We start from the raw sequence: 23498 nt of genomic DNA, 5'->3' as shown, positions 1-23498 counted from the left end.
CCCAAGTGTTCAAATACTCCAGTCTATGGAGGGAACATTTCTTATTTAGAGTATCACAGCAAGTTAGTGATACAATATGCTGGGCTTTATAGCTTCATCACAAATGACCCCCCAAACACAGCAGCCCTAGGAGTCTAAACACTGGGGGCTGGAGAGATGGCTCAGTGGTTAGGAGCACTGACTGCTCTCACAGAGGTCCTGAGTTCAATTCCCAGCAACCACAAAGTGGCTCACAACCATCTGCAATGGGATCTGATGCCCTCTTCTGGTGTGTCTGAAGAGCTACAGTATAGTCATACATAAATATATATTTTTAAAAGGAGTCTAAAATAGGTGTACCTAGGTAGTTTTGGATAGAAACTCTCACTCAGTGTTGAGCAGGGTAACGGTGAAGGCACAGAACCCACAGAACTTTATAATCCTGTCTGTAAACAACATCTGGTCGCTTCTGCAACGTTCTGTTCACTGGAAGGGGAGATACAAGGCCATGAGTGCCAGGGGTTTGCAATGACAGGGGCCGGCCAGAAGCGACTACTATGTAGGTGTGAGAATGAGATCTAGAGGCTGATGTGGACTGAATAGGACTGAAAGAATGCTAAGCATCGGGAGCTAGAGCACAGCTCAGGGGTTAAAGAAACTTGTTTTCTATAGGTCCTGAGTTTGGTTCCCAGCGTTCACAGTGAACAACTCACAGCTGCCTGTAACTCCAGCTCCAGGGGATCTGATACCCTCTTCTTGTCTCTGCAGGTATTCCCCCCCCCCCAGACATGCACCCACAGGTGTTTATACATACAGGGAGACAAAAAAAATACATATGGATGAAAAATGCTGAGCATAGTTAATTCTTTTTATTTCGGTTTCTTTTGTTTTGTTTTGTTTTATTTCATCTAAGGTAGGGGAGGTCTTACTTTGTAGCCTAGGCTGGCCTGGAACTTATGTAGGCAAACTTTACTTCAAACTCTTGGCAATCTTCCTGGCTCAACCTCTCAAGGGCTGTGATGATAGAACTGTCCTATGAAGACGGTCTATCTCTCTTTTGCTTTGTGATACAGGACCTCAGTATAACGTAGGCTGGTACTGAACTCATGATCTTCCTGCTTCAGCCTCCCAAAGACTGGAATTACATGTGTGCACAATGAAATATTGCATTATAAATAATTCTGTGATTGAGCTATAAATATAGTAATTATGTATTTATTAAAACATTGGGTCTGGGCAGTGTTGGTGCATACCTTTGATCCTATATTTGGGAGGTAAAGGCAAGAAGATCTGGATTTCAGGCCAGCGTGGTCTGTAGAGTGAGTTCCAGAACAGCCAGAGGCTACACAAAGAAACACTGTCTTGAAAAACAAACAAACAAACAAACACACACACAAACACACTAACAAACAAGCAAACGCCTCTCCCCTCCAACCTAAACACAACTTTGGCTTTGAGTCTGGGATGTGGCTTGCTTGGTGGGATGTTTTGCTAGCATGCATGCTTGACACTTGGGTCTACTACATAAAACTATATAGTCCCATGCATGCCACAAATTTAGGCTTGTTATCAAGGATGCAAATTGATAACCAGGTGGACATCATTGTATATCTGTGGATACTTTAGCAGTAGATGAACTTTTAAACTCTGTCCATGGACTCTGTGAGATGAAGGATCACAAGATGGCTTAGGGTACAAATCACTGTGTGAAGAAAATACTTATCAAACTAGTACCTGTACCTTGGAATGAGTGAGAGAGAAAAGGGTTTTATTCCACATGGATAATATTTGTGTTCATCTGTTATATCAGAGTTTCCCAATACTGTATATGTTTACCAACTGATTAGTATCTGATTACTTATTTTCTGATCTTTGTTAGTAGCCCCCTCCCCTTGAGTGTATGTGTACATGTATGTTGATCCATGGTCTTGCTATGTAACTCAAGTGGGCCTTTTACCCATCCTTCTGCCTCAGCTTTCTTAGTGCTGGAATCACAGACATGAGTCACCAAACTTGGCTTTAATAAATGCTTTAAAGTAAAATTCCAACTTACATGTTTTGTTAAGATTCCATAAGTGTGTAGCTGGCATTAAAAAACATGTCATGTAGGCTGGAGAGATGGCTCAGCAGTTAAGAGCACCGACTGCTCTTCCAGAGGTCCTGTTCAATTCCCAGCAACTACATGGTGGCTTATAACCATCTGTAATGGGATCTGATGTCCTCTTCTGGTGTGTCTGAAGACAGCTACAGTATACTCGAATATATAAAAGAAATAATTTATTAAAAAAAAAAGAGAAATATGTCATGTCTCCAGTAGGTAATGAGCTGGTCTTAATTTATACCAGAGACACATGGGAACTAAATTATGTTTCTCCCAGTGACTTTTACTTTCTGCTTTCAAATTTTCAGCATATGTACCAGACAGTTGCCAGTTGGATCTGTATAACTAAATCATAAATGACCAAAATTAAGTATTTGTGCAGCTCCTGTTTCGGGACAAACTTTAGGCATGTAAGCGGACTTGTTTCCCAGCCATGAGCATCTTTGTGGGCAACACAGCGACTCATGTGCCACTGGCAGAGCATCTTCCTGATGAGAACAAATGCACAGAATGTGGCATGGCGAAGGAGCTGTCAAAATGCAGCCACAACTCCTTTTCAGTCTTGAGGTACCACTGCAGGAGCTATCCTCTGCGCCAGCGCCTCCTCTCCAGCCTCTCCAAGCAGCTCAGTGATGGAGCCTCAGCCAAAGTTGCCTGCAGCCAGGAAGGTCTTACCATTCTTTTTTTTTTTTTTTTTTTTTTTTTTTTTCACAATGTAAATGTTTTATTTCATGTCAGCCAGGGCTCCCCCCTGAGCTGCTTCATAGGTTCTCGATGGGCTGGTGGGGCCAGTACGGGTACTTCTTCTTGTCTAGCTTGGTTTCTGGGAAGATCTCATTCAAGTCATCAATGGTCATCTGGTCAAAGGGAATTATGTTCCTCATTTTTTCCAGCTGATTCTCATATTCCTGGATCCTGGCCTGAGATCCAGACACGAACTCAGCACAGTTCCTCGCATCCTCCTTCTCCTCGTTGTCCACCAGGGCTGTGTATTTATCCTCAGGCACAGGTATCTTCAGGGCATTATACTTCTTTTCAAAATCATCCACCAAGCCGGCCTTGGCCACATTGGCCTTGTAGTAAGCCCAGTCAATTGCTGGTGGCTTCTCAGGCAGACTAGCCAACCTGGTGTGGAGGGTCTCACTCCAGGACTTTAGGGCATTTCCAATTGTCTTCTGGTTTTGGGGTATGATCTCCACAAAAGATAACCAATCAATGGTTTTTAGAGCAAGTTTACGCCCAGCCATCTTGGGATACTTCACCGACCCCCCAGGTCTTACCATTCTAACCCATGAACCCAATGCAGGAAAGAGGGGGTGAAAAAACCCACCAATCCTTGAGCAGAAAAACCCATCGGTCTCTGAGCTTCCCACAAAACTCCCAACAATCACTGAACAGAAAAGCTCTCTGTTCATCTCTGCCCTGAAAAGTTCAGCCTCCAAAGAAATCATACATAAGCCCTGTCTTTGTCCACTTCCCCGTTGTTCACTCAAAGGAGCAGAGGCAGCCATTCCTGGATTCATCCCTCTTCCTCCTGGATCGGTCTCTCCAATAAGTCTCTTTTGTGAGATTTGCTGCCTGGTGTGACTTTCTCATTGGAAGTAGCCAAGAAGCAAAGAAGAAGCAGGGCTGAGGATCCCTCTCTGAGCGCTGCAAAGCCTCTGCTGAGACTTCCTCTCAGAGTGTGGTTCCTTGGCTCCAGAGTCTCAGGATTCTTTTGCATCGGAGCAGGAAGACATACTGCTGCAAAGTTACACTTTCTTTCATATTTACGAGCACAGTGGCCTAAGGCTGGTGGGAGAATTCAATTGGTTGGGTGTGTGCCTAGCATATACAAAACCCTGGGTTCAATCTCTAACACTAACGGGGTGTGGCAGGAATGACACTCAAAGCTGTGTTGGCTCCACAGTGAGGTCCGGGCTAGAATGCAAGAAACTCTGTCTCAAAAATGAATCACTGTACATGTTTTACAAAAACAAGTTTGGAAATTTAATAAAATGTACAACAGAATTAAAATATTGATTAGCCAGATACCGATACAACAAGTTTTACTGTTGAGTTTGTTTGTTTTTGAAACAGTCTCACTGAGAAGCTCTGACTGTCCTGGAACTCACTCTGCAGACCAGGCTGGCCTTGAACTCACAGAGATCTGTTTGCCTCTGCCTCTTGATTGCTGGAACTAAAGGCTTGTCATATTACTACTGGTTAAGTATGCCTTGTATGTTTTATGTTTTCCACTTTTAACTATTCTCAAGGTATAGAATGAGTTCATGATTTTCTGATTATTCTATTTTAAGATTTTTTTTCTACTTTGATATTTATTTTTATGGTTCATGGGAGTTTTTCTTTGATTGTATTTAATTTTTTATTTCTTCTTTAAGTAATGCTTACCAAAGGATTATGAGTTAATTGGGAAGGTCTCTATATTTTAATTTACAATGAAAATTTGTCTTAAATCAAGACAAACAAATTGAAGCAAACTCATGATTTGTTTGAATCCCTGACTAACGTCTTATTTGCTATTTAGGCCAGGCTGGCCTTGAGTTCATGGGATACTCCGGCCTCCTCCTCCTGAGAACTAGAGTATAGGAATGGACCACCATGCTCAGAGATGTTTGTTATAAGAATAAGACATGGGGCCTGAGACCTTACCATACACTTTCATTTCACTCACACCCTTCTGCAAATGTGTGTTTCTCACCGCTGTGATGTGGGTCTGGGAGCTTGGTTTCCCTTCCCAGCGTAAGTAGTTGCAATGGGTGGTTTGTGTCAACTTTATACTTCCTTCTACCAGCTCGTTCTTGCCTCCTCTACCAGTGGCACTTGCTCTGGCACCGTTGCCTGTCTCCCACCCTTTGTTCTGGAAGCCACACTCATCTCTGCAAGCTAGATTTTGAGTTTCAAAAGTAGGAATGCTTTGTTTTCTAACCCTCATGTGGGTTATTCTTGGTTGTCAACTTGGTTACATCTGGACTGAGATTCGGAACTGGTGGCACACCTCTGAGGGGTTCTTGCTTACTTTGAAGTAGGAGGATCTACTTCTGACCCAGAGCGTGAAGTAGGAAGATACATGCCTTTAAACTGGGCCACACCTTCTGCTAGAAGCCTTAATAAGGACCTGGAAGAGGGAAGCTTTTGCTCTATGCCTGCTTTCTTTTGCCTTGCTAGCAAGCCCATTCCTTCCCTGGCATTAGGGCCTACTTCTTCAGGATTCCAGCATCTACTGGAGGCCAGCTGAGACATCCAGTCTTGTAGACTGACCAACTTCTGGATTCTGGGATGTTATGTTCATTGCCAGCCACTGCTGAACTAGGTGGTACCACACAGCCTGTAAGCCATTATAATAAATTCCCTTAATATATGTAAATATATTTATTTAATAAGTTCTGCCACTCTACAGAACCCTGACTAATATACTTCTAACACCCAGATAATAGGTTTCAGTAAATCACTGGTTCTTAAGTGTTTATGCTAACCCCTACAAATTTTGTGTCTGTGTGGAGAGAGGCTAACACATGCCCATCTCTGTGCTGGGGCCTAGAACATGCTAGGCATATATGTTCTACCATTGAGTTACATTCCATTTCCAGTGGCCTTTAAAAATAATAGGGTTATTCTCTTAAGGTTAATCTTGAGGTGTATCATATTCTAATTAAAATTATCAGGGTTTGTTAATATCAATGGTCACTTCATGGACTAGGCTGAAAATTTTGAGACAGGGTCTCATGGGACTCAGGTTATCTACAAACTTGTGTAGCTAATGAGCAGACACTATAAACAAAAATTCACTAACTTGTTAGTCATAAAACATTACTGCAGCATTCTTTGGTGTATTAGTAAGGTTGACAACTTTATAGTCTATATTAAACAAGAACCTTGAAACATGGTTAAATGAAATGTATCACATATCAAACAAATCTAGCTCATCCTTTTTTTCTTTAAAAAAATGGTTCGCTTATTGTTTGCATAAGTGTATGGAGTGGTTATATCCTACAAAGTGTGTGGAGTGGTTATATCCTACAAAGTGTGTGGAGTGGTTGGTTATATCCTACAACTCCCTGTAGAGTTCAAACAACAACCTTTCGGAATCTGTTCTCTCCTTCTGCTGTGGAATTTTTGCTGAAGAAAGCTTGGACACAGGGTTAGGCTAGTGGGAGTCTTTATTAGCTGGCTGGGCATTCCACATCTGAATGTGTAGTCCTCGGCTTTTTGAAGGGTGAGCTTTTAATCACAAAAAAACATGTTCTGGGTTGACATACTTCATTTAACAAAAGAAGTTAACTAGAAGTGGACTACAGAAGCCAGAACGCAAGCTTAGGACACGTATACTTATAGACCTTGATGAACTAGGTCTTTGTTTTCATTTTGGCATGGTTCTGCCTGCATGCTGGGTTTACAGCCTGAGTGGAACTTCCATCATGAAGTCAGTTGTCTTGGGCCCTATTACACTTCTACCATATGGTTCCCAGGGATTAAACTCAGGTTCCATCAGGTTTGGCAGCAAGTTCCTTTACTGGCTGAGCTCCTTATGGGGCCCCAACTTGTTTGTGAGACACTCTTTTATTTGTTTCAATGTCTTACTTCTTTGGTAGCACACTGATTTACTTGAGGTCAAAGTTAGGATAGGAAGGTGCACTTCTGTGGTTAAGCAATTGTGTAGCATGTACCAGGCAGGCCCCGGTTAAGTTCCCATCTCTGGGGATTCGATGCCCTGAAAAATTATATTGTCTTAGATGAAAAGATCACTTTACAACATATACTAGAATTGCACAGGTCTTAATTGCTGTAAAGTGATTAGGTTTAGGTGTTTTGAATAGATTAAGAGCTACTGGTACCTGTCTCAATATAAAACAGGAGTGTTGTGATGCCTTTTGCCTCATTAAAATGCAGCTCACCTACTTGGCAAATATTTTCTGAGCTCCTACTTACTCAGTGGTTTAGACCTACCCGGGTCCAGCATACAGCATAGATCATGGCTTTCACTTTGAGAGTGGGAGCTGGGTGTGGAGCAGATTGCCCAATTAAAATGCTATCAAAACCAGGATTCACTGCAAAGAAAGTCAGGTACTTCCACTGTGTGGTGATTTGGATTCTGAGGTCAGACTGCCCTGAGCGGGGTTAAAGATCAGAATCAAACTCTAATGCTGAACTTAACTGACAGGTTGCTAATTACAACTTTGAAATCCTTCGAGGAACTTAACGTTGTCCTAAAATATCAAACAGTAATAACGTTTTTTTGTCCCTTAAGTAATTCCGCTGTGATAAGAACAGCAAGTAAAAATGCTTGAAGGTCTGCAATTTGTTTCAATCCTTGCTTATTTATAGCCTGATTCTGGTAGATCCAGTTAGGGCGTGAAGTTCCCGGATCGGTGCCAACCTTGGGAAAGCCCATGGCTTCAGCGTCCGGGAAGTTAGGAGCCACCCATGACGCAGATGACTTAAGTCTCACGACCGGTCCGGAGGCCGAGTTAACACGATGCGACTCGGGACTCGGCCGAATGGGTCCAGGGCGTTTAGTCCTTTACCAGTCGGGTTAAGTGTGGGAGGAACGCGGCGTTTCCGGGCGGACGCAGCTGCGTCGTTGGTTTTCTGGTCTTTTCCTCAGTGAGAGTGCTTCTGACGTGCTCTGGGCCGCCCTCTCAGAATGACCTAGGCTCGCTACTTGCAGTTCAAAAGTAGGGCGACACTTAAAATTCTACTCTCCTTAGGACAAGGCCCAGCCGCCAGTGGACGAAAACGCTACTCGGGGCGGGGCCCATCGACGGCATCTTCTCGCGAGATCGGCCACGTGACTTCCCAGAAACCCTTGGGCTACATCTCAACAGTAGTTCTAGGGCCGCGCCTGGGCCAGAGGGTGGGAGGGGCCTGCCTAGATATTTAGCGGCACTGAAGGCCACGCCCCAAGTCGGAAGTGACGGAGCCGAGCTAGCGCGACGAGGCCACCTCTATGGTCTTCCTCTCCTTCTGGAGTCGGGAAATGGCCGCTGTGTAGTTACAACGGAGGTAAATCCCGAAAATTGTGCTTCGGCGTGTCAGGTAGGCCTTGCGCTGCACTCAAAAGAAAAAAATTCGATGAGACAGGACGGTTGGGGATTGACAGCTCTCGTGCGTGGTGACGGATCGGCGGCGAGAAGGGAGACCCCCGAGCCGTTACTTGTGCGTTTTCATCATCACTTCCTCGGGTTTGGAAGGCGCCGCGGGCCGCAGGGTTGGGGGGATGGGGAGCCGCGCGTACAGCGGGCAGGGCTGCGAACCTGGCTCTGGTCCGGAGACCCTGAGGCCTTCGCGTGCGCGTGCGCAAACCTCCCTCCCACCCTTCCCCCCCACGGCTTCTGTGGAGACTCCTGCGCGCGCCCGATATGGGGCTCTGCGCAGGCGTGCTTTTTTCCTTTCTTCCTTGCCCATGGCAACGCTGCCGCGTGTGTTGGCTTCCGAGTCCGCTTGTCGCTGGCCCTACGGGAGGTGTCTTACTTCCTGGCCTAGCCTTTGGGGCTTGGATGAGATAACGGCGACCTGCGACAAAGTTAGGCGAGCGGATCACCCACTTAGTGTGTGGCGGTTAAGCTGCCTTCCTCGCCTCAACAGGGTACATATGTGGGTTTAGGCCCCGTTTAATCAGATGGAAGCTTTAAATCTGTTGCTTGTAGCTGACCGGCCAGCACCTGGGTGTTGGGCGCCAAAGTATTTCCTTTTGGCTCCCTATCAACTCACTCTGTTCTAGACAATCAGTCGGTGCGTAGTTACTGTTTCTAGCGGGAATTGGGTCTTTACCAGTGCGTCTGAGCAGGACCCTTTCTCAGTAATCCAAGCTCTGACACACCTATTTTCAGTAAGAGTTGGCACCCCTTAGAAGTTCAGGATATTGGCAGCGGTGATTGGTGGGGTAAATGGGTGAGGAAGGTAAGTTGAAGCTATAGTTCTGCTATTCAGCGCTGTCCTCGAACTCCCAGTTAATCTTCTGCTTAGCTTCGGGAGTAGTGGGATAATAGTTTTTCGTCACTACTTTGGACCCCTGCTGAGTTTTAAGATTTGTTTTCTTGGTCTGGAGAGTGATCAGAATGTTGGATTTCTGTATTCCAGACGAACTACGGGTTCTCCATGTATGTACTTGTTTGGGTTATAGATGTGCAAACTCATGCCTAACAAATTTTAGGTTTATACGGTCAAAGTCGAGGATCAGTACTTTTTACATTTTTTTTTTTTTACTTGAGTGATGAAAATCGTTAGTCACTTCACACATATATTCTGTTGGTACAGCACATCTATCTTTGTTTTATATTAAAAGGGAAACGCAGAACAAAATGTTCTCACTATGAGTTTGCATTCTAGGTTAGTCCTAACTGGAATAGTTTGTACTGATAGACAGTAAAGACCCTTAAAAGACTTACCAGTTTATTTGCATTTTTGTGAGTGATTCTAACCAAATTCAGGGTAGTGTAATGGGGGAAGTATGTCTCTAAAGTAGTTAATAGTAAACAACTGAGATGTCCAGTGTTGGAATAACAGGCTCCGGCCACTATATCCAGTTTAAGTGGTGTGGAGAATCAGACCTGGGCTTTATGCCTGCTGGAAGGAAAGCTGTCAGCTGAGCATACCTCCTGCCCTAGAAGCCCTAAAGTTGACTTTGTCTTAGAAAACAATAGTTAATTTTAGGACTTGAAAGATATCTGAAAAAAATCACTGCTCAGTGATTAGTATCTAGTTGAGTTTGTTGAAAGACTTAACTGGGGAGCAAACTGAAAGATGCATAATATTATCTCTGATGTGAAAGAAGTGGAGAGAGCTTTTTCCAGTTGTTTATAGATCTTTGGATTGATAATTCTCAGGAACTGTATTTGAAATCATTGATGGAATACTATCCACTATCTGAAATCTGTATAATTTTCATGATTGGTTAATGAGAGAATCTTGAAGTCCAGTGTATCTCTGGGTAGTAATTGTAATGGTTAATAAGAAAATCTAGAAGATCAGTGTATCTCTGGGTAGTAATTTTAAGTGGTTATGGTTTGTGCCTTATTGGTATCTAGCTTCTTAATTTTAAAAGTGACTGCCTATTTTAGTTATAGGCATTTAATATTTTTGACTCAAGATTGAAACTCAGTCTGTGAACTTTATAAGTAATAGTACTAACTTGGAGTTGTTTAATGTTTTAGAGCTTTCTCTCTCTTTTTTTTTTTTTTTTTTAAGATTTATTTATTTTATGTATATGAGTACGCTGTTTGTCTTCAGACACCAAAAGAAGGCATGGGATCCCTTACAGATTGTTGTGAGCCATTATGTGAGTTCTGGGAATTGAACTCAGGTCCTCTGGAAGAGCAGTCAGTGAGTGCCCTTAACTGTGGAGCCATCTCTCCAGCCTATTTTAGGGCTTTCTAACATCAATTTTACTCAATTCATCATTTCTCTATTTTTGTAGGTAGAGCCCCAAAAGGTTTTTACACCGAATAAGCCAGGGAGTGGCATAGCTTGCTTTAGAGTGTGCAGTGGTTCTTAGTTCATTCTTTAAAAAAAAAGAAAAGAGAAGAAAAACAGGGTGATAAGTAGCTGGACCAAACTAAAAGTGTATGACTAATCTATTTTGCTTTTCATTGTGGAAAGTTTTTGGTACAGAAGTAAAGTAGCCAGCTCTAACCTCTAATCTCAAGCACTCAGAGGCAGACAGGAAGGTCTTTGTGAATTTGAAGCCAGTCTGTCCATATAGAGAATTCAGGACAGCCAGGGATACTACATAGAGAAACCCTGTCTCAAAAAAACAAATAAACGAGCAGCTAAGATAATTAGGTGGATTCCCATATCTGCTCATTTATTTTCATAACTTTGTGTTTTGCTGTTTTTTTCATTCTGTGATACATTTTAAAGCAAACTTGCAAACATTTTATTAAATATTCCTGGAATGACTTATAGAATACTTGTTAATTCTGTATTGAAAACAGGAGTGGGCTGGAGAGATAGATGGCTCAGTGGTTGAGAGCACTGACTGCTTTCCCTGGGGTCCTGAGTTCAATTCCCAGCAACCACATGGTGGCTCACAACCATCTGTAATGAGATCTGATGCCCTCTTCTGGTGTGTCTGAAGACAGCTACAGTGTACTCACATACAATGAATAAATAAACATAGGAGTAAGCTTAAATTTATGGATAGCCTGTAGAAAATCTGTAACAAGGCTAACCAGAAATAACTAATTTCAGAGCACACACCATGTGCCAGCTTAGCCTTTTCTATTTATTATCTAACCATAAACTTGTAAATACCTAAGAAATTAAAGATTGAGACTAACATACCTAATGTTGAGTTGTCATTTAATGAGTGAGCCCAGATGTGAACCTAATTTAATTGAGTATTAGTTACAGTGTATCTTCTTTCTATTTTAAAAGATATGGTAGTTTGCTTTAAACTTGGGTCCTAATATTGCTAAATAAAGACTTGTCTAATTGATAGCTCCAAGTAACTCAGAACCTGCTATATAGACTGAGCTGGCCTGAACTTGCTGAAATGCTCTTGTCTCTGCCTTTTGAGTCCTGGGACAGAAGACTGGATTTATAGATGTGATAAAATGCCTTAATTTTTTTTTCTTAATTTTTTTGAGGCTGATTATTTTTTCTGCCTCGCAAATGCTGTGATTAGAAGAAGCCTGTGTCACCAAGCTTGAAGGACATTTTCTTTACTCATTTGTTTTCTAGCTACGCTTACATATTATTCCAAAAACAGGTTCTAAGGTATTTATGGATTCATTCATTTATTATTTGGCTTTTTGAGACAGGGTTTCTCTGTGTAGCCTGGTTGTCCTGGAACTCTTACCAGGCTGGTTTCCAACTCAGAGGTCAGCCTGCCTCTGATTCCCAAGTGGTGGCATAAAAGGTGAGCACCACCACCCAACCCTGCATGGGCTTTATTTTTAAAGACAAAGCATGGCTTCTTTTGTTCTGAGTTCCTTGAGGCAACTTATTCTCTGTTTACAGCTGGAGTCTTGATTTTGGTTTTGGTTTTTCTCTTTCTCCACCAACCGGAGAAATATATATATATATATATATTTATTTATTTCAGCTATATAGTCTTAAGTTTAATTTCTGTTCTGTTTTTTATCTTTGCCTGTAACTGATAATCTCTGAATATTATTTGCAATATAACCTTTTCAGTGTTGATAATTGCATAGTATTGACTTTCTTTTACATAGTAATGGCCAATTAACTTAGGAGCATTAACTCCCTATAGACTTTTCATTACTGCCTTTTTCTTAGATGGTTAACCAGATACTTTTGTAAGACTGTTTTTGTTAGCTGTGGTTGCAGTTGAAGGAATTCTTAAAAATTGGTTTTAGATAAAAGGAAGTTTCAAGAAAATGAGCTGAGTATTAAGCTGTTGTAGATGTTACAAATATAGCATTACGAATTTTGACTGTAGGTTGGAATGACATTTGTTCTTTTAAGGTCAGGTGACTGCAGTTAAAATTCAGGTATGAGTTACATGATACTCAGCTGTGTTGTGACTAGAATGTTTTTATTTATTTTGACATTTGTGTGGGATCTCTTGTAGCCTAGGAATTCTTTTTTTTTTTTTTTAAAGATTTAAAAAAAAAAAATTATTATATATAAGTACACCACTGTAGCTGTCTTCAGACACCTGACGAGGGCATCAGATCTCATCACAGATGGTTGTGAGCCACTATGTGGTTGCTAGGATATGAACTCAGGACCTCTGGAAAAGCAGTCAATGTTCTTAACCACTGAGCCATCTATCTCTCCAGCCCAATAGCCTAGGAATTCTGAACTCACTGTATAGCTGAGGATGAACTTAAACTGATTCTCTGCCTTCTTGCCCTAAATAGTCAATTATTGGTGTTATTGTGGATTGCTTATTTTATTTTATGTTTATCTGCATGTGGGTCTGTACCAGGTTCTTGCTTGGTGCTTTTGGAGGTCAGAAGAGGATGTCAGATCCCTTAGAACTGGAGATCCAGGGGGCTGTGAATGACTGTCTGGGTTCTGGGAATTGACCAGTTTCAGGAGAGAATAGCAACTAGTGCACTTAACTGATGAGGCATATCTCTGGCCTCTTCTGTCGCATAGACTGTTGCTACATCATAGCTTAAATTAGGCTAAACTCAAAATTACTATCCTCCTGTTTAGCTAGGATTGTTTGCTGCTGTGATCACCTTAGTTGAATTGTTATGATCAAACATTTATTGTTCCTCAAGTCAGGCAAGGAACATGCTCCTAATTTCAGTATTGGAGAGGTCAGAGTGGAAGAAGTCAGTTTGGGCTACATAATTTATTGGTATACCCAATATATGTATTATGACCAGTGTATATCTGGTTTACCATAAACTCAAACTCGTTTTTATTTAATTTTTGCTAGGAATTTGAATTTAGAATTTAATTTCCCATAACATTCTCTACAAGAAGAATCTTGGCAGTATTTTAAAGACATCACTGACTTCTGGATCCTGCATAAAGCCCAAGGTAAAAGACTTTTATGTTCTCTAGATTTTACATTTGACTAAATTGAGGAAATTGACTTCCACCTAAATCACATGAAGTGATTAAGAGTGTTATAAACTGGCCTTAGAGGTATAGCCCAAGAAGTAGGGTGCTTGCCTAAGATGCACAAGGCCCTAAGCTCAGCCTCTAGTACTAATAAAGTTGCCTGGAACTTTTCTCTTTTTCTTTTTGGTGGGGAGTGTGTTACCTTCTCTAAACTAGGATTTTGAGTTAGTTTTAAAGATTTCTTCCCGTTTCTCCATTGTACATTGCCTTTTCCCCACTTGTATAAAGGTAAGACTCAGGACACAAAATCCCATTTAGAAACAAAACAACCATAGCTGCCATCCTTTGGGACAAGGTCTTGATGTGTAGCCCTAATGAATACCTAGTACTGGGATTGTTGTCCTTTCTCATTGTGTCCAGGTCAGTCACTTATTTTCGGTTTTTGGGGCTATACACCTGACTGTCCTAGAACTCCCTGTGTAGCCCAGGCTCTCCTTGAACTCCCAGGGATTCACCTGCTTCTTCTGTGTTTCAAGTATTAGGTTAAAGGCTTGTGCCATCACTCTTGGCTTAACTTTTTATCTTCCCTAAAGTACTTTAGTACTACTTTATAATATAACCTCAAACTTTAAATAAATAAGTACCTTCAGAATTACTTAGTGAGAAACACGGGTCTTCACAAAATTAATAAATTGAGTCTTACAGACATGGTTACTTATTTTGACTAATAAGTTAGAAATTTGGAAAATTCCACAATTGGCTCTTGCCTAACATTGAACTGAGGCTGACAACAGGGCTTAGCATTAAAAACACTTGTTGTGCAAAACCTCACAGCCTCCATTCTCCTGAAGAGGAGGAGGAGCCAACTCTTCATAGACTTTATAGTCTGAGTTTTCACATGTAGACTGGCTTTTTTGCATCTAAACACATATAACCACACTAGAAAATAAATTGGGCTGAAGAGATGGTTCAAAAAAAAAAAAAAAGCAGTTCAAAGTACTCCCCCCCTTTTTTTTTTTTAAAGATTTATTATATAAGTACACTGTAACTGTCTTTAGACACACCAGAAGAGGGCATCAGGATTCATTACAGATGTGGTTGCTGGGATTTGAACTCAGGACTTCTGGAAGAGCAGTCAGTGCTCTTACCTGCTGAGCCCTTTCTCTAGCACCCATTAAAAGTACTCTTACTGCTTTTCCAGAGGACATGGGGTTTGACTCCCAGCATCTGCACTGCAGCTCACAGCAACCTTGACTCTAGTCCTAGGAGACCTCACACACATTTCTGGCCTTAGCATGTACCAGGCATGTGTGTGGCCACACATGCAGGCAAATCATTCACTACATAAAATAAAAATTTAAAGACTTTTAGTTTTCAGTTTCTCTACTCCCTCTCAGTGCTGGAAAACAAACTCTGTACCTGATACATGGGGAGCAATTCCATGCTTAGTTCTTATTTATTTTACTGTGAGAAATGAACTTATGCTACAGAGCTGCTGCATGTATCACTAACCCTCTGTCTCCTTTTTCCTTCTGTATACTAGCTAGGTCTTACTAAGAAGCTCAGGCTGCTCTTGAACTCATGTTAGCCTTTGTAGGTTTTGAACTTGAGATACTTTTATTTCAGTCGTCTGAGTAAGTGCTCGTCAGCCATCTGGGCTAGCTATGTGGGTGACTTGAACATTTTTTTAGCAGTTTGAAAAAATTTGTAGACCATAAGAAATGATTGAAAAAATTAAAAAGCCACTTGCATGTAAATACATAAATAATTTAACACCATAAAATATACACTAGTTAAATTTTATGAATGCAACACACTGGTTCATTTGCTATAGAAAAATAAAAGCATACAGAGATACTGCGTTAAATAGTGACTTCATTAACTTTGGTATATACTATAATTCACAATTACTTTCTGTTGCTATTATAAGTGTGTGTGGTGAGCAGCCACTTAATGTAATGCTGATAACCTCATGTGAACCGTTTAAATTCATCAATTTTGCGTTGCTTTTTGGGAGTGTGGGCAGCATACAGCATAACTATAAAAAATGTGCCAATTTTATCAGTAAGGCTTTTTTGGTCAGCACTGAGGTATAGTATTTAAGTTTGGAACAGTCAGAGGTTGGTTGTATATAAATTTGACCACATGTTGGTTATTGTTCGTGATGCCTATTGTTAATGATTCAACTTATATGGCAAAAGAAAGCATTATTTATTTTGTACCCTCCCCTCCCCCCATATTATTTTTCTTTTGAATCACTAAAAAATTAAAAGTGTGACATTTAGTGTGTACATGAAATGATTTATCATATTTAGATTTTTTTCAGGAGAAGCACATTTTATAAATCAGTACTGTTATTACTATCAGCACCTAGTGAGATCTAACTATATCAGAGTCTAGAAAAGTGCCAACTTTTCCTTGTAGTTCTGATATTTCATCTGACCTCTTTAATCCTTTATCTGTTGTTGGGTGAGCTTGGCATTGCCCTGCAATTCCACTTTTGGGAGGCTTTTAGTCACTTTACCTGTAGGAGACTGTGTAGTTCACATTGAGGCTTTATTCGGGAGGAACAGGTTAGTGCCTTGAATCTATACAGCACGGTGATAGCAGCTGTGAAGGCTCCTTTTCAGTTTATTTTTAAGCATTGTGCCAGTTTTTAAATGTTGCGTGTATGGGTGTTTGTTTGCATGTTTGTTGGATCCTGTTAACAGGAATTCTGAATTGTTAGCTACCACATGGGTGCTGGAAATTGAACCCCAGTCATCTAGAAGAACAACCAGTGCCTTTTGCTTTTTTTTCAATTGAAATTTTTCTTATAGCATATTATGGTTTTCTTCTTTCTTAATTTCTTTTAGATCCTTTATACTTTTCTAACTTATATTTCTTATTGCTTTTAAAAACAAGACCAAACAAACACAAAACACTTCCATAAAAACACAAATCAAACAAGCAAAGAAACTACTAAGCCAAAAAAAAAAATTAGCCAGACAATGCTAAATGAGACAAAAAGTCTACACTAGACTTTACAGAAATACCACTGAGTTCATGCTGTGTTGGCTAAGTACTCTGTGTGTATGGGGCATGCACTGAACGGGGTGTGCTATTGCGATTCTGTTGGAGAAAATTGACTTTTCCTGCTATCACTTACAGATAGCTTCTTGGCTAGGGTGGAACTTTGTGTACTTCCTTCTTAGTGTTGGGACCCCATCTGAGAGAGTGCTCTTAAACCACCAAACCATCTCTAGTTTGTGTTATGCCTCTTGATAATGTTCTTTTCTTCAGGTTTTTCTGTAGTACTTACATCTTTTTACCGGCAAGCTAAATAGGCTTTTGTATTGGGCACAGAAAAACATCTAACACAGAAGTTGTTCTAACTTTTGTAGTTGGTCGGTGCCTTTGGATTGAGGCACATAGGTGTTAAGTCCATAGAAATGTTTTATCTTAAGTATTTAGTATCTTACACAGGTGAAAATAGATTTTTTTTAAGGGGTAATAGGTCTGTTTTATAAGTATTACTTTGAAAAGAATGACTTGTAAAACCAGCTTATATCTGGAAATAAGTAAATTTTAAAATATCTTTTTGTATTAATTTAATTGGTGTTGCTTTTATTTGATTAGGAGAAAAGAAATGGGCCGCTCCAATTCTAGATCCCATTCTTCAAGATCCAAGTCTAGATCCCAGTCTAGTTCTAGATCAAGATCAAGATCACATTCTAGAAAGAAGAGATACAGGTGAATTAATGTATTTCTGGTGCTTTTAATAGTGAAATAGTAGTTAATAATTATTAGTGTCTGTGTATACAAATATATATATATAGTGTACTGTACTCATCATTAGTGTACCATTCTCAATAAACTCCATGACTTGGATTTGTTGTCATCATTTAGAATTGAAATTAAGAATTGTTTAAGGTGTAATCTAGTTATCAACTGCGACTCACGATCTGAGATTTACTGTATTGTGTTAATACATGATGAATTTCTTTGTTTCTTTCCATCTTAAGAGATAAACTGAATATTATAAGATTTTCTTTGGCACTGAGTCATATTATTTTCTGGTTTTTACTGAGTCTGGTTCTTTCAGGGATAATTCCATTCCTTTTTTGTTTAACAAATGATTTTTTTTTCTTTAAATAATAATGTTCATAGCACAGAGAATAGGAGCCTGTTGTAAATTAATACTAGTTTGTAATTTTTCTGTATTTTATATAATCAGCTTTGCTGAATATCAGTGGCATTTTGCTCTATGTAATTCCATGTAACTACTTTTCCCTATTAGCAGTATATGGTGCTATTTAAATTACTATGAATATTAGTGCTAGAGTCTTGTGTTGGATAGGTTGATATCCTCTCCCCCATTTCCTGTGTCTACTTTCCCAAGGCCTCTCATTCATTGTTTTACCTTGGAAAAAAGCTTTAAACATATCAGAAACAGTAAACTTTTTCAAACAAATGATGTATATGTTTTATTCAGCCAGATGTATCTAAAATGTTAAAATGAAATACTTTGTTTTTTTTTAAATTGATACTTATTTCATTTTTAGTTCTAGGTCTCGTTCCAGAACATATTCAAGGTCTCGTAGTAGAGATCGTATTTATTCTAGAGATTATCGCCGAGATTACAGGAATAATAGAGGAATGAGACGACCTTATGGGTACAGAGGAAGGGGTAGAGGGTATTATCAAGGAGGAGGAGGTAGATACCACCGAGGTGGCTATAGACCTGTCTGGAATAGAAGGCATTCTAGGAGTCCTAGACGAGGTCGGTCACGGTCCAGGAGTCCAAAAAGAAGATCCGTGTCTTCTCAAAGATCCCGAAGCAGATCTCGCCGGTCATACAGATCCTCTAGGTCTCCAAGATCATCATCATCTCGTTCTTCATCCCCATATAGCAAATCTCCTGTCTCTAAAAGACGAGGGTCTCAGGAAAAACAAACCAAAAAAGCTGAAGGGGAACCCCAAGAAGAGAGTCCTTTGAAAAGCAAATCACAGGAGGAACCAAAGGATACTTTTGAACATGATCCATCTGAATCTATTGATGAGTTTAATAAATCTGCTGCATCTGGTGATATATGGCCTGGCCTTTCAGCTTATGACAATAGTCCAAGGTCACCTCATAGTCCTTCACCTATTGCTACACCACCTAGTCAGAGTTCATCATGCTCAGATGCCCCCATGCTTAGTACAGTCCACTCTGCCAAAAATACCCCTTCTCAGCATTCACATTCCATTCAGCACAGTCCTGAGAGGTCTGGATCTGGTTCTGTTGGAAATGGGTCTAGTAGATATAGTCCTTCCCAGAATAGTCCAATTCATCATATCCCATCACGAAGAAGCCCTGCAAAGACAATCACACCACAGAATGCTCCAAGAGAGGAATCTAGGGGGCGGTCATCTTTTTATCCTGATGGAGGAGATCAGGAAACAGCAAAAACGGGAAAGTTTTTGAAAAGGTAAGAATCCAAAGTAGTGCATTTATATTATAGCATTAATTTTAAAATAACATTTTTCTATGTACTTAACTGTTTCTACTTGTTCCTGCTTGATACTTCTAAATTGTTTTAAATTATTTAAGTGTTTTGATGTTTCTATTTATTTTATTAACCACTTTCAAACAGTTCACAACTAGCAGTTATAAACAAGGAAAAACTAAAACCCTAAGATAATCAATATTATATATTAAACACATGAGCAGTTTTGTGTTAGAGAGACTTTTTTCCTTTTGCTTTAGAATGTACCTTACATAAACTGTGATCATGTTACATGTGGTGTGTAATATAGTCCAGCTGTAGGACTTTGACTTGGGATAAACATCTTTATTTCTTAGTGAGTCTAATGACGTTTTAAATACTTGGTTTAAATTCTAGTTTCAAGCATTACAGAAAGAAATGCTAGCAAGCTGGTGAAAATTAGGTTGTTAGTAAGTGGTCAGGTATGCTGATTAGGATGTTCCTACTGTGCAACCTGGAATTTTTCCACTGAACTGATGACTAGCTTCTCTTATTACCAGAAGTCATTGTCTTCTAGAGCAGATATTTATGAACTATTTTGTGAATAAGGTAGAGTATTAAATAACCAAGGCTATGTTATTCAAGTCTATTTCTGTGAGGTAAATATGCTAGCACATAACTCTAATCCCAGTGTTAGGGGGGGTGGAGTCAGAAGGCTCAAGAATGCCTGCTTTAGAGAGTTTGAGGCTAACCTGGAAAGTTTTACTGCAAAATACAAAAAAATGAAATCTGAAAATTTGAACATAAATATAAATTGAAATTTTAGTAGGTATTTGTATTGTCTATTAGAGGTTTCTAGCCTCAAAAGAGTTAAATTTAGGCTGTATTGTATATCAGGATCTCTTAAAAACTGAATGTATTAGTATAAAGTTGTGGCAGGTAACTGCATAGCGTAGGTTTTTGAGCATGATTTTAGGAAGTATAAATTCTATGTGAGTGCTTTTAATGGTTTTAAAAATAAGGTTAGGTTTCAGTAGAGTAACTTTTTTTTTTTTTTTGGATTATACATTTAAAAATACAAGTTATCTAGAATGAATGCAATCCAGAGTTACTGTCCTCTTTGCTTATTCACAGGTTCACAGATGAAGAGTCTAGAGTATTCCTGCTTGACAGGGGTAGTGTCAGGGATAAAGAGGCTCCGAAGGAGAAGGGGCCAGAGAAAGGCAGGGCAGATGGAGATTGGGATGATCAAGAGGTTTTAGATTACTTTAGTGATAAGGAGTCTGCAAAACAAAAATTCCATGACTCTGAAGGGGATGACACAGAGGAGACAGAGGATTATAGACAGTTTAGGAAATCAGTCCTGGCAGATCAGGGGAAGAGCTTTGCTACTTCATCTCACCGGAATACCGAGGAGGAAGGACCCAAGTACAAGTCTAAAGTTTCACTAAAAGGCACTAGAGAAAGTGATGGATTTAGAGAAGAAAAAAATTACAAACTGAAAGAGACTGCATACATAGTGGAAAGACCTAGCACTGTGAAAGACAAGCACAAGGAAGAAGACAAAGGCTCTGACAGAATCACCGTGAAGAAAGAAGTGCAGTCACCGGAGCAGGTAAAGTCTGAAAAGCTCAAAGAGCTCTTTGATTACAGTCCACCTCTACACAAGAGTCTGGACGCACGAGAAAGGTCCATCTTCAGAGAGGAGAGCCCGCTGAGGATCAAAATGATAGCCAGTGACTCTCACCGTCCTGAAGTCAAACTCAAAATGGCACCTGTTCCTCTCGACGATTCCAACAGGTAATTCCATAGTGGTACCTAGTAAGTAATGTAGGGGCACTTAGTGATGACATTACTCTTCTGAACATGGAGTTTGCACATTGAAACCAATGGTGTGTATTTTGTTTGTGTGTGTGTGTGTGTGTGTTTATTTTTGATATTTTCTAGACCTGCCTCCTTGACTAAAGACAGGCTACTTGCTAGCACGCTTGTCCATTCTGTCAAGAAAGAGCAAGAATTCCGATCCATCTTTGACCACATTAAGTTGCCTCAGGCCAGCAAAAGCACTTCAGAGTCATTTATACAACACATTGTATCCTTGGTTCATCATGTGAAAGGTATGCTTGAAATGTAGTATCATGTATTAAATTTTTCTTGCATGCAAAAATAGTAGTTAAGCTATAAAAAATAGTTAAGAATAATAGCTATATTAACTGAGCTTGCAGGTAGGTATATCAGTACTATTAAATATTAAATATTTGGAAAATATTTTGAGAAGGTAAGAGATAGCATTGAGACTAATATAAGACTATGATGATTAGATGACTGAAGTTAAAGTGTAGAAATCAGTATCACATAGAAATATACAGATTTACTTAATTTTGAAAATTTAAATATCCTATTGCATGTAAAATTTAATTTACTGTATGCTTATGACTTGGTTACTCATAGCAACCATAGAGTTTATAGCAACTCTAGGCTAGTTACTGCTGCTTTACTGAGAGTTTATAATAATAGGTTATGTCTTTAGGTTCTAGAAATAAATGGATTATTTTAGCTAAAGTCATTTCATATTTTCACCAGTATATTGTTATAGTTTAAAAACTACTAATAATTTTCAAATACTTTGGGGTATGATTTTGTTTGGGGCAGGTAGGAAAGTTTTGCTTTGGTTATTTTTGTGATTAGCAGGTTCTTTTCCCAGGAAACTCAATGGCTGTTGGTCTTTTTTTTTTTTTTTTTTTATAGTTATGCAAACAACTCATAGCAGAAATTTGTCACAGTTCTTATGCATTGGATAACTTTTTTGGCTCTAGTTAGCATGGTAACAATAGCATTTTGCTATTTGGCTCTAGAGAAGCTTATGAACCATATCTTGACTTTCATAGCTATAGTATTGTGGCACATAAAATTAAGGAAGCATTAACATTTTTTCTTACTTTTTTCAATCTTTTTTTGACCTGTCTCCACACTTTACAGTTTATTGTTGAATTTTGAGATGAGATTTTGATACATTTTTTCCTTTTTCCTTTTCTTTTTTCCTTTTTTAGAGGATCTGTAGTTATGTTTCATAATTGGTGTTGTGCAACCGATCTGAACAGCTCTTACTTTATATAGAGCTGAAAATGCCCAGTGATGTTTTCTTTTTCATTGTAACTAGGTCCTGGAATATGTTTTGAAATGCCAAAATCCATGTTTCAAAGTAAAATAGCTGTTGAAAGATACAGGCAAAGTTGAATCTTCTGTCTTCCTGGCAAAAAAATGGCATAAAAACTGAGTTGCTAGCTCAAATTCCTGGGTTTCATGGAATTATGATTGAGGCACTACCCTGGTAGTGGCCGTTTCAAGTTTTAATGATTGGTTATGAGACATGTGCTGGATACTGGGCGGTAAGTTGACACAGATGTATGTTGACCTGTTAAGCAGATAGCTCGCTTCATAATGTAACATTTCATAGTTCGTGACTTTATACGTCTATTTTACATTTACGGCATATCTTAAACTGGTTTAGAAACTAATCAATATTGTTACTACTAATTTAAAATTTGCTTAAAGAAAGATACAGTATCATGTGTGCTGTCAGGTTTGCCAAGATGCCAGAGTTTTTGGACAAATTAGTGAATGTAAATCAATTTCAGAGTGCCCCCCCAATTAAGTGCAGCATTCACTTTTTTTGTAAAGCCATTTCTGTTGATGTGTCATCATAGTTAACGTAATTTTATTATTTATTCAAACTATCTGTAATTTTCTTTAGTTTCACCGCAAATGATAGTTGAAATGAACATTTGTTTAGTTGACAGGGTTTAAGGATATACCACCTAGCTTTCCTTTTTGAGGAAGTAGTTTATTACCGTGGAGTTAGAGTCTTGATTATTAATTGTGTTGGGGTTATAGTTACTATTGACAGGGTCCTGTGAGGACCTTTGCAATCAGTGTTGAGGTACAAGGAAGTAATAGAGTAGGAGTTTTTATTTTAACACTTGATTCTCTTTTGCTAGGTTTCTTGAGTATTTTTGTTTTCTCTCACCTGCTACATGCCCTTCTATCACAAATGAAAATCCCCTCTTAAAATTAGATCCCTAATTCGACAGTGTTTCTCCTAAATCAACAGAGCAATACTTCAAGTCACCTGCAGTGACCCTAAATGAGCGGTTCACGTCATACCAGAAAGCTACTGAAGAACATAGTGCCCGGCAAAAGAGCCCTGAGATACACAGGTATGTATAGTACTGAGTTTGCATAATATATATATTTATTTATATATTTATATAGTTTGCATAAAATATATATAATATATAAAATGTTATTAATGAAAGGTGCTTAATGTTTTATGAGGAGTATGCTGTCATCATGACATAAACTTTGTACGCTTTCTCCTAGACTGAAACACTGTATCTTCAAGTTTAGTAAAATTTTAATTTTTTCCCCGATTTTTAGTTTACTTAGTTTAAAATTGTTAGAACTTCAATATGTTACCTTTAATC

The 23498-nt window shown here is 39.3% G+C and overlaps 2 protein-coding genes across 7 annotated transcripts in view; one reads left to right on the top strand and one right to left on the bottom strand.

Annotated features, from left to right (window-relative positions):
- Window positions 1–2783: 2783 nt before the first annotated feature.
- On the bottom strand, window positions 2784–3344 carry LOC308439626 (ATP synthase subunit d, mitochondrial-like). The gene has a single exon (XM_080941514.1). The coding sequence runs from the start codon at window positions 3325–3327 to the stop codon at window positions 2842–2844; it is 486 nt and encodes a 161-aa protein (XP_080797640.1). The 5' UTR covers window positions 3328–3344; the 3' UTR covers window positions 2784–2841.
- Window positions 3345–7999: 4655 nt separating this feature from the next.
- The window catches only part of BCLAF1 (BCL2 associated transcription factor 1), a 28362-nt gene continuing 12863 nt past the window's right edge, over window positions 8000–23498 (top strand). For 3 of the 6 annotated variants that reach the window (XR_013975623.1, XM_080941556.1, XM_080941553.1), the window contains exons 1-7: window positions 8000–8116; window positions 13437–13540; window positions 17183–17296; window positions 18109–19017; window positions 20149–20814; window positions 20962–21131; window positions 23126–23231. Coding sequence is in view for 5 of the 6 variants with exons in the window: in XM_080941556.1 (XP_080797682.1) it covers window positions 17193–17296; window positions 18109–19017; window positions 20149–20814; window positions 20962–21131; window positions 23126–23231 (1955 nt within the window). In the remaining variant the exon portion in view is untranslated. The remainder of the gene's footprint in view (window positions 8117–13436; window positions 13541–17182; window positions 17297–18108; window positions 19018–20148; window positions 20815–20961; window positions 21132–23125; window positions 23232–23498) is intronic. The other 3 variants (XM_080941557.1, XM_080941555.1, XM_080941554.1) reach the window with 2 other exon arrangements.

Source organism: Micromys minutus (genome assembly GCF_963924665.1).
Source record: "Micromys minutus genome assembly, chromosome: 30".
NCBI classification, from domain to species: Eukaryota; Metazoa; Chordata; class Mammalia; order Rodentia; family Muridae; genus Micromys; species Micromys minutus.
Note: the sequence above shows the minus strand (reverse complement) of the source record. Positions and strands in the feature narration are given on the sequence as shown.